The sequence below is a fragment of the Embiotoca jacksoni genome, unplaced genomic scaffold (assembly GCF_022577435.1).
Source record: "Embiotoca jacksoni isolate LCO1_2020_lvr unplaced genomic scaffold, fEmbJac1.0.p SCAF_3, whole genome shotgun sequence".
In the NCBI taxonomy this organism is placed as follows: Eukaryota; Metazoa; Chordata; class Actinopteri; family Embiotocidae; genus Embiotoca; species Embiotoca jacksoni.
Genome location: NW_027185381.1, coordinates 16,392,880 through 16,404,449, shown reverse-complemented (window position 1 = coordinate 16,404,449; position 11,570 = coordinate 16,392,880). Strand labels below are relative to the sequence as shown.

The window sequence follows — 11,570 nt, the reverse complement described above, 5'->3', positions numbered from 1 at the left end:
GATGCCCACTTTCTCTTTCATTCTCTTTTACACAAATACACACACAGACACACACTAAGGAACAGACCAGCTGGTCCTGAATCATTCTGACATCTGCATACAGCGTACAGGGACTTGTGTTGCTATATCAGGAGAGGCGCAGCTGAACTAACCCTAACCCATTCTGAACATGCTGCTGTATGCTCGAGACTGTCTGTAACTGCTGCATGAGATTTTCTGCGTATTACTCTTATCTCCGCACAGAAAGTACGTAAGCATGTAATTCATGGAACAGAGGCTCCAAGACAAATTTATTTAAATAACTTTTAAAAACATGTCCTACTTAAAACATCAATTTAAGCTACAGTACATAAGAGTGAAGGGATTGTACAAAAATATGACATTTTGTCAGCCAAAACATAATAATTGATTGTTATTATAGATATACGCATCAGTAATAAGACTAAATTGAGCATGCGGTATCTCCTGTACATGTTATATAAATATTTACAGTCATTCAACATGAAAGCAATGTCAATATCACGAACATACTCTTATGTTATTGTTTTATATTTTTCCAATTTGACCAATCAACCAAATCTTTTAACATCATCCAATAAACACCTCTATGAACTGAAAGTTGTATCTTAACTGTTGGGGGAAAATGGCAGTCACAGCCAGTTGCAAAGACTAGTCATGTTGCAATCCTTCATCTGGTCAGTAACACTCTAGCTTGAGTAAAAGTCAACGGACAAAAGATGTACAAAATTAACTGCTTGTTTCTGATAGCATAACTCGGACATTCACTCTCTGATGTTTGCTTTAAAAAAATGATTTCAGTATTATTATCACTGAACAACGCAGAGTTAAACTTTGTTGCTTATCTGACACTGCAGTTTTACAGTTCTGTGTCACATCATCTTCATCCATAAACCAGTAAATATATACAGCAAACCTTTATGGTTTTTTGTACCCTTCCCTCACTGCGCTGCTGCCCTCTCTACCCTCCCTCGCTCCTGTTTTTCTCTTTCTTGCTCCCTCATTCTGTGGTGTCTCCTGTTTCTGCTCTTCTTCATTTCCTGGATGTGTTTCCATTTGCCAGTTCCTACGCCTCGTCCTCGTACCCTTGACGGCCTCTTCTCCATCCACAGTGAATCACAGTACTCTTCCAGAGAGCTGAAGGGAGAGCTCATCACTCTCAGGTAGTCTTTGTAGCGCTGACGTGACTCTGCGGCGTGGTGCGGCTCCCCTGCGGGATCTTCACTGGGCTTGGGTTTCCTGTCTAGTTGTCCGTGCGTTACAAGTTGTAGTGTGAGACGGAGGAGAGTGTGGGTGAAGTGTGTGTGCTCTTGAGCTACACAGACATACACACCAGCATCAGAGGCATGCAGGGAGCGAATCAGGAGACCTCGGTCAGTGTGAACAACACGATCATCTGGTGTGACCTGAGAGACAAAAAAAAAACATGAGTGGTACATCACAAAATTATGTGAAATGTTCCTTTTTTTTTATTTTTACAAATCTTTATCTTATAAAGAATCAAGCTTTAAAGCTTTACAGTAAATCTGCACAAACTTTGTATTTCTCACTACCACTAAACAATGAATCAGGCTGAGTGCACATGACAGCAGCTTCATACCTTCCACCCTGTTTACAAACATACGTTTTCAGGCAAGATTTGTATTCAAGGTGTGTTAAACAAGGTAATGACCCCTAAAACAGGAAGCATATTGAATTGGGTGCGGTATGTATCACCCACGGCGTGGAGGGCCAGAGGTCATTATCTGGTGTGGAGAGATCTTTAGATGCACAATGAGTGTGAGCAGTGAGTGTTGGTGGGAGAGACTGTGTGCTTGTCATTAAGGTGTAAGGGTTAGTGGCATTGCTAATGTTTATGGCCCTCTTTTCATTTAGCATCCACCGTGATTCATCAGGTGGCGCGGCTGCTGTCAGGTCCTAAAACAACACAGCTGTGTTGAGAGGAAGGAGAAAGGGCATTAGAGTGTGTGTCCAGTATGTGTGGCTTTTTCAAAAGCATACCTCCTACAGCCCGGCCCTGACCCCCTGTAGGTGTAACTGATAAGAAAGCCAGAATATTACCGAGTTTGCCCGTGTGCGTGTGTTGCGGCTTCGTTTTCTCTTTTTCCTTACACACGAGTGTCTTTACAAGTTTCAGTTTGATCGTGTGTGTTCAGCTCTGTGGTGGTTCCCAGGTCTGACACTGATGATGTGTTGTCCTGGCAGTGGCAGACCCACAGGCCTCGGAGTCTCTCAACATGTTGACCCTTACACACATTAGGCTAACTACTCTGTCTCCTATCACATTCTTGTTTCCTGACACACCTGACCGACTTCACAAAACACATGGGATAGAAAACATTAAATTCGTTGTCAATTAATAGATCATTCAGTCGGTATTTATGTGCGTATTTGTGTGCCTTTCAAGCTACCCCCACCCTGCCATCCAAAATCAAAGCATCTGTGACTAAACAGCAATGCCAGACATTTAAACTTAGCCAGATGGTCTGTTTTTGTTTGTCTGCCTGTGTGTGCATGTGTTTGTGTGTATCTGGGCATTTGATTAAGGCAGCAAAGTCCTGCAAGGGATAGCAATGCAGTTTCTAAGAGAATTGTACAGTGCTCTGTGTTTGTGGGCCAACTCGGATACCCATGTGTATGTTTGAACAGGTTTGCATGCACGTGCCGTAAAAAAGCTCCTAATGATGATGTGAGCAGTTTTGCTCTCGGTTAACCCGATACCTCAAATATCAAGTGAAGAACTTCCTGCGCTTTTAAAAAGGTTGTACTTTGTTTTAATGCATGCCATGGATGACATTTACCATCATCCATGCTTTTCTTATTAGTAATTTTCCAATGGACTTGCATTCAAGGCTCCAGGAGGGGAATTCACACACTGCCTCAAATAGAAACACACACACACACACATGCATACAAACATGCTGTGAGAAAGACAGCAAAATATCTTCAACCTCATATCTTTAATAGCTGACTTTTACGAGGGGGTAAGAGGAGGGAGCGCATGGAGTAAGTGCTGGAGTGGGCTGCAGGTGCTGTGAACAGCTGGCTGTAGAAGACTTTGTCAAAACACAGAAACACAGAAGTGGGAAAGAAGTGTGGGAAATGTTGGTGGCAGCATGAAAGGTATGTCGAAACAAAGTAGACAAACAACGGAGCATGACGGCAGGAAGTGAGGAGAGATTAAGGTGGGGCTGATGAGGACAGGGGAGAAATAGGGATGACAGACAGAAGGAAACAAAATGGGAAGAAAAGCACTGTGAGCGCGAGGCTGAAATGAGCCGGACACTTAAAGGGTCACCTGCTGCCCAGCTGTGAGGACAGGTAGACCATCTTGCACCACAAAAAGGACGTCCTACAACTAAATAACCCAACTGCAAGATTATGACTTATGTAGTTTTCCTAATATTCTGGCCAAAGAAGAAAAAAAGAACCCATTTATGCAGACTCTTACTTAGAGTTAAGACAATATATCTGTCAAACTATTTAGTATTTTTCCTATTAATTAAAAAAACAAAAAAACATGATTGTAGTGTGTCAATTCAATGGTAATATTTTTCTGCCAATTTGTATGTATGATAACTAAGCAACATCCAAGCATCTGTGCGTAGATGCGCATATATCGTTACCACAGCAACCCACGCAGATGGGTTGGTGATGTATGGACACACCAATTTCAATCGGTTCGCTTGCAAATAACAGTGCAGACAGTCTGTCCTCAAGATCTGATTTGAGAAACAAATCTGATTTGCCCGCAGTCTGAACACAGCCTTTGACACGTTTCCACTAATCGAGACCAACAAACTTAGCGTTAATCCATCATATTCTGTTGTGTTTGTTTAGCTTCCGTGTCTTATCACATGACAATCCTGAGGGAGGAAGAACTCCTGCATTCACTCCTTCATCACTTTGTCTAGAGTACAATAGGTCACATATCATTGCATGCCTATAAACACAAACACAGAAAACACCCCATTGTGTTCATTACACCAAAACACATGGCTGTCCCCGGGGAGCGCTCTGTTATGATTTCCGCTGTAGGGGTTCATAAAGAAACACACACACACGCACACATGGACAAAAACATAGGGCTTTCTGCTGTGCGAGCCCATAAAGGAACACATGGGTCTTTAGTGGCCTCTGCACCTGTCCGTGTGCTTACATTCACCCCTGAGAGAGGGGACAGGGGAGTAAATTAGTAGAGTGGGAAGTGGGGAGAGAGATGAGGAGTGAGTGGCCTGGGCAGTAAGAGGCACTCACAGTGGGTGTAGGATGGTTTGTATGTTTGGATAGGGGGGTGCTGAGTAGGCACAACTCTGTTGTCTCATTCAGGAGACAAGTGTCATCATCAATGAGTTCCTTTCCACACTTCAAGCACAAACACATTACCTCTTTGTCCCTGGATGTGTTTCTTTACCCATCCTCTTGTATCAAGATTTTTTTGTGTGATTGAAATTGTTTTAATTACTTTGCAGTAACTGGCATCTTAGCAGGTTAGTGTTATTTTCTGTGCTGTGATACCAACTAGTCCATCACTTATTGAGTATTCAACTGATGAAGCTGCTTTATTTTAAGTAATCATTTGAGTAAAGACAGTGTTTGCTATTGGTTTAGTGTGCACAATTTGTGTCCAAAAACTATACACTTAAAGAATGTACGGTCTACCTCAAATAACCCAAAAGCAATGTGCTGAAGTATGAACACAAAATGCAAAAATGGTTACATGCAGGGTAAAAAGTCCCCCCCCCCCCTCCCATTTTGCATGGATGATGGATGATATGTCCCATCCCTATCACCTAGGATGAGTCTCTGGTTTAAGTCATTCCTCACCTTCCTCAAAGACAGAAGAGCTGCTAACATTTTTAGAAAGCCCTGGAAAGTCATGAACATCACCTCGAAAGGATTTGTATCACAAACAGTTGCTGAAAGGTTTAAGACTTAGATCTTAAAGCCAAAGTTTAAGTCAAGTATGATGTTTTTGGATCAAGGGAAACTCTCATGTAAAAAATTGGTCTTTTGCCCTGCAACTTCCCTGCTTTTTGACCTGGCATAAAAAAAAAACATGTAATCCCTCAGGCAGAGCCCACGAAAAGCAAAAACTAAGTCCACCTTCAGCCTTCACATAGCGAGCAGAGGAAAAAAAAAAAGGCCAGGAAAAGGAAGACTGATTTGTCCTTCAGTGTCTAGGTGGTGGGTGTGAACATGTGTGCAGATGAGTATACTTGCTGACCTCCTCCCTGCGTTCAGATCCGGGTCTTTGTATGTACCATCGGATCTGGGCCTGTTGAGATTTGGGGATGCACTCGAGGAAGGTGGAGTTGCTCTGCACCCCAAAGAGAACCCTCTCCTCCACATGTCCCCCACCGAAACCTGAAGATACACAACTGTTATTAATTTCTCTGCTTTGAACAAAGCCTGCAGGTTTCCACTCGTGACGGTGTACACAATGACTCTACTATGCAAAAGATGTATCAACTTAAAAAAACAAGCAAATGAATGCCATGAATAGGTTTTATTTACTTCAGAAAAGCAGAAAAACAACTCAAAAGCCTGAAAGTTTTTCCAGGTACTTGGCAGGTACAGAAGCTTGTTCAAAGTGTCTTGGAGAGCTTGCCACAGTTCTTCTATGGATTTACGCCGTCTCGGTTGCTTCTGTCTTTTCATAGAATCACATATTGACTTCATGATGTTGAGATCAGGGCTCTGTGGGGGCCACACTATCTTGTGACACTGACATGACTCTGGCTGCATGTTTGGGCTTATTATTGAGACTGTTCTCCTCCAAAAAAAAGACCTAATAGGTTGTTTGTACAAGCTGCGTATTGCAATCCACAGTTGTGTTTTATAGTTAGGTGACCTCTAGCGGTTGTACGAATGATGACAACGTGGTATCCCAGAGAAGTGACGCAGTAGAGATTACGTCTATATGATGTGAGTTTTTACTAGTTAGGAGGAAGTGGGGCAGGGTGGATGGTTCAATACAACTTCAACTTGATTTGAGTAGACCATTGTTCACTTCCTGTTCCCAACCATGAGTCAGAGCAGTTTTTGAATATTCGCTTCCCCAGTTGCCATGACAATGAAGGTTAAATAACTGAGGGGGTAGCAACAACAAAAGGGTTTATGTCATCCTTATAACCATCATCTTTCCCTGACTTTAACCAAAAGATTGTGGTGCCTAAACCTAAGCAGCAGCGCCAAACGACGTATGTGGTAGTATGGATTGGAGAACTTGTTGTCATTGGCAGATGGATCCCTGATTACTGCATGATGGATAAGAATGAAACATCTTGAATGCCTTTCACATTGAACTTTATCTCTACACTGGATGTGCATTTACAGGTTGAATAGTAAAAAGACCCTTCTTACAAAGACAAATACAGGATGGGCTCATCCTGTATTTGTATTTTTCCCAAAAGTAAAAAGTCTACGTACTGTCCCCGGTGTCCCAGCACTGAATAGCAGGATCTCCATGCTTGATGTCCTGTCTTCTGGCTCGCCTGAAAAGCAAACATACAAACATTAGGAATAACATCACAAGTTGTTTTGAGACTAAACATGTTACACATGTTATTCAGGTGCATTCAGTGCCAGGATACATACTACTGAACACATAAGTATGTACTGTCTGTAAGTCTTAGCAAAGTCAACTGTTAGACAGTTTCACAACCTGAGCACCCAACGGGAGGCACGTTAATTACCAAGTTATCAAGATTTTTTTCCTTTTGATATTCAGTTGGACATGAGGATTTTAATTCGGAATAAGAATTTAAGTTTTAGCAGCAACAATTTGTCAAAACACCAGAAATTAAGGCAGTAATTACTTTTTTTGTTTTGTTTCTAGTGTAAAAATAAGACATCAGACTATAAAGCTTAAATTCAGATCTATTTTCTTCATTTTTTGCAGAGTCTTCAATTTAGCAAGTTAGTCAAGCACAACAGCTATTCAAATGGAGGCCTCTCTACATATACAGCTAAAGTATATATTTGCTCAAATGTCAAATTGACATGTTCTGAAAAAAATAAGGTTCTTGTGGTAAACATGTGAGGAAGTTCAATATTATTCCCAGCAGCAATTTTTCACAACTCCCTAAAATGTGTAAAAAGTTCATCTCTAACTACTGGTGGTGTCTTTCTCTGGTCAACATCTATAAACCTAAATGCAGTACAAAACATTTCTGGACATTTTGTCTGTTATTGACTCCTGAAATGCTGCAATAAAAATCAATTTAATCCATGAAGCCATCATGACAAATGTATTTTTTCTAAAATGCCTAAAAGAAAAGAAATAGCAATGAAGTGAGAGTCTCATTGGCACATGCATTTTTTTTGTTTCTCTTCATAAATGTTATAGTTTATATGTATATAGTTTATTTGACCTCTGATTTGGTGTTGCTGACTTGGACTCCTTCAGTTTGTATTGATTTCTTCCTCCACTTCCCGTTCGTCCCATGTGAGGGGACATCTGTAGCCTACATTCACTGACACTGTGAGGATCAGCTTTCAAATAGCCCTGGAGACCAAAAACAGGGCCTCTACTATTGCATAAACCATCCCAGCCTGCAAAAGCATCCCCACTGGCCAATAATATGGCAGTATGACCCCTAACTGTGGGGTATAGATTCTGTAGGGCTTTGGTTCATGCAAGCGAGCGCACAAACAAAAACATAAGAACAACCTCACACAAATGCTTTTTCACCTGAAAGACGTCACTCTGGAAGTGTGGAATGACAGTTGCATTAATCAGCTAAAGATCAACATTTCTAATGATTGCTTCAAAAGAACTAATACTCTAGCATGGAAAAAATACTGTAGATGTAAACAGAACCAAACCAGAAAATACATATAGCAAGAACAGCTTTTTAGCAGCCTAGGAAACACACATAAACAGACACACACAATGGCAAAGTGCGCCACCAAAGGGACAGTTTGAAGTATCTGTAGATTTTTTTATACTGTTTATTGTGATAAATCCTGCCATGACAATTTCAAATATTTAAAACTCAAAAACAACGACGTGTGTCATATGTATACCTCTTAGATGCAGGGATGTATCGTGAGCACGTGTGTCCATCCCAGGCGCAGTAGGGGTCCCGCGCCAAGCAGCACTCAGCACACGCCTGGCCATACAGGTGACATCTGCTGAGTGAAACCTGGGCCAGCCCCTCACTTGAAACCACGTAGAGCTGTTGCTATAGTGAAACACAACATTGCTTCAGGAAAGGCAAACATACAAGTAAATTTCATGGTTCAAGTTTATTGTCTATAGGAAAAATGTATTTGGTTAGAAGTGTAAAATGTACATTTTGAATGTAGATGGTTACTTGGTTCGTTCGGCCCAATGCATGAATATTTTTTATTACTGTGTGGAAAAGGCGTTGTTATAATTCTTGTGATTTTTTTTTTTTCTTACACATTCTTCATTCATCAAAATGTCCTCCCTATTGTGAAATTGAGCTCAAGAATAACTGCAGGCTATGGCAATATCCATCCAATATTCATTCATTTAAAATGTCAAAACATCAAAGTGACACCTGTAATAAACCGCGGAAATTAAAGGATTTTTCAGTTTAGGGAATTTTCACAACTGCAAACTCTAAGGATCTGCTCTAACTCGCTTGAAAGTCACACGAGTGAGCAGGCACATAGGAACATGCACAGGTCAAACACTGCAGGAGATTAATGGAGGCTGTGATTGGGTTTGAAGTGTCTACTGACACTCCTGACCCTTAGATAATGAGGCAAGACGGGGGAGAGCTATAAGAACACAGGAAAGGCTAAAGACAGAGGAAACATGAATACATGAATGAACTGAGGATTACAAAAACTGTGTATTGAGCCACACCATGCATGTACACATGACTGAATGAATGAATGGAAGCAGTGAGCAGAAAATACATGCAAACGTAGGGTGGGAGGAGTGGGGAAAAAATAGCATTTAAGAGAATGAGAACAAACCTGTTTAGAAGACATCTCCAAAGTGATGATGGGAGTGGGAACCTGCAAAGAGTAAAACAAACAAACTTTCCAACTTTGAAACCTCCAAAACATTCTTTGTTGGATCACAGTTCCAAGAAAAACAGCAGAAGAGTTTGATGATTAGCAGCTCAGTAAAACTGTCAGTGTTGCAGAGTTTGTACAACAAAGGCATGATGAATACTTCACTGTTTGATGAGTGAGCTGTCTCACTGACAGCAGCACAACAGTTAGTATCTACGGAGAATCAAAACTCGCAGCAAATCGGTATATGTGTGTGTCAGTGTGTGTGTGGCTGTTGATATGTTGATAACCAAACCTGGAACACTTGAAGCTCTTCAAGGACCACTTCCTCTGTTGACCAGTTCTCTTGAGTGATGCTCACCACCTTCAGAATTGAGCCAGCATCTATGACAGAGTAGGATCGAAAGAAGTAGGGGTGAAATCAAGCAAACCACACATTCACATGTGAATAATGAAAACCAGGTTAGGTATCAATATTGTTTTCATGTCCAATGAAGGCCATCATCAACTTTAGTTTTGGGAAATGTTCAAGAGCTGAGAATTAAGATCAGATACTGGATCAAAGTGCAACTTAACACTTCTTCATTTTCCCAACTGCATGACCAAATCAGCATAAGCAAAAGGAGTTTCAGGTTGAGGACGATTCAAAGTGATCTAGTGCCCTCTCCTGGTCAAATATAGACTTTCAAGAGACAACTACTGGGGGGAACATGTGTGTCTCACCTGTTCCCAGGAACATAACCTCATATTGTCCATCGTCTGCCAAAACTCTGTCCACCACAATCTGAGTCAGGGTGTAGTCCACTCGGACGCGTGTAAACACAGGCCTGCCAGTCAGAGGGTAGACAGAGCGGTACATCAGAGGGTGGAATCGGATGAAACTGACAACCTCGTCTGGGAAGTCTTTGGTGGTCTTGATCCTTGGATCATACGTCTTGCTGGGGCACTAAGGGACAAAAAAATATCTTGATCCTATGCAAATGATTCAAAAATACTTTCACTCTCTGATTGTGGTTAGAGACTATTTTACCAATATTTATGTTCAGCTTCAACTGTTAAGTGGTGTCTCTCTGAAAATTGACTGGTGTGTGTCTCCTCCTAGTGGCCCAATTAAGAACTGCAGGAGGCTAAGCACGTGGAACATCTGTGTAACTCTGTGTACTAAAGCTCACAGAGTGCACTCAGCTGTACACCGAAAGTTTACAACAAATGCTTCCCTCATCCTGTTCCCTCCCTTGATTACATTTTTTTAAACAAAATGAAAAAAGAAACTGATTGACATGTTGCGTAACCTCGAGGTTACGTCACTAGGTTGCATGTGCAGATGTGAGCATGTCCTACAGGCTTTTGACCAATTCACCATCGAATCTACCAGGGCACTTTTCTAATTAGGTCATGTTTATTATTTTGTAATTTGGAAGAAAGTTGAGGAATTTCTCTGATTAATGAAAAACAAAATCATCTGTAGCCAGGAGTGACAAAAGTGTTTTGGTTTTTTTGTCTCTGTGCTCCTTTGTGTGGCCGACAACATACCGTTCCAGGACGTGGATACGGTATCCTCCCCTCATATTCGACCCATCGGTGGTCGGGCCCCTCCTTGTGGGCGTAAGGTCCATTAAACACAGCTCTTATGTCTGCCATGCTGTACACACACACCGCTGAACCGCGAAAAATGGAGCTGGAAGGAAAGTGAAAACAATGTAGCAGGTTGAGGCGAGGGGAAAAAAAAGGAGAACACAGGTGGTGTTGACGATGGTGGGATGAAGAGCTTACCTGGAGGTTGTGAAGACTGCATACACTGTGGGGTTTTTGTCATCTCGTGTAGGGAGCAGAAAGATGTCCTCTACAAAAAAGAGCAGAAACAATTTCTGTTTTATTTTTTTTTTAATTATTATTACCTGCATAGAAAAGATCTAGCTTGCATCTCCATTGTCATTTTTGTGTATAATAACTGGCTTATGCTGTCACTTTTGTTTTTTTTTGTGGTTGCAGAAAGACGTTTCTAGAAGACAAAAAACAGTTTGTTGGCCTAGATTTTCACTCTTTGATCTCACAATCACTTACGGAGCTCATCAAAGTGTGTGTCCACACCGTCCGGCCCGGGGATAGAACACACAAGCCTGGCTTTGAGGAAGGTTGTCCATTTATTGGTCAGACTCCTCAGCCCACCCACGTCATTCTGAAACACAACCACATACTCTGTAACGAAACCATAGTCAGCAAAGTGTAGCTGTCCAACATGGGCATAAGACAACCGCAATAAAAAATATTGAATTTGTGCTTCACCACAGTCCAACTGCAATCTATCCAATGGACTCACACATGGAAAGACAACACACAGCATCACAGCCTGACTCAGATTCCCTTCGCTAATTAGGAAAATAAACAGGTGAACCACTTGCCTCTCTGCTTGTTGAACTAGCACAAAGGAGACCTTCTTGTTGATATAATTACAGTTGGGAATAATTGAAAAGGGAAAGGAATGAGGGGAAAAACACAGAGAAGAGGGAACCTCATAAAAGAAGAAAAGAAACAAGTGGAAGTGCAGCATGTTG

At 41.5% G+C, this 11,570-nt stretch overlaps 1 protein-coding gene across 2 annotated transcripts in view; it reads right to left on the bottom strand.

The window, feature by feature from the left end:
- Positions 1-278: 278 nt before the first annotated feature.
- sema3d (sema domain, immunoglobulin domain (Ig), short basic domain, secreted, (semaphorin) 3D) overlaps positions 279-11,570 on the bottom strand; it is a 29,725-nt gene continuing 18,433 nt past the window's right edge. For both annotated transcript variants that reach the window (XM_069163081.1, XM_069163082.1), the window contains 10 exons: positions 11,080-11,194; positions 10,789-10,858; positions 10,549-10,693; positions 9,739-9,961; positions 9,311-9,399; positions 8,974-9,015; positions 8,050-8,207; positions 6,451-6,515; positions 5,246-5,385; positions 279-1,424 (listed from right to left, as the gene is read on the bottom strand). In XM_069163081.1, coding sequence (XP_069019182.1) covers positions 960-1,424; positions 5,246-5,385; positions 6,451-6,515; positions 8,050-8,207; positions 8,974-9,015; positions 9,311-9,399; positions 9,739-9,961; positions 10,549-10,693; positions 10,789-10,858; positions 11,080-11,194 — 1,512 coding nt within the window. In that variant the 3' untranslated portion in view covers positions 279-959. The remainder of the gene's footprint in view (positions 1,425-5,245; positions 5,386-6,450; positions 6,516-8,049; positions 8,208-8,973; positions 9,016-9,310; positions 9,400-9,738; positions 9,962-10,548; positions 10,694-10,788; positions 10,859-11,079; positions 11,195-11,570) is intronic.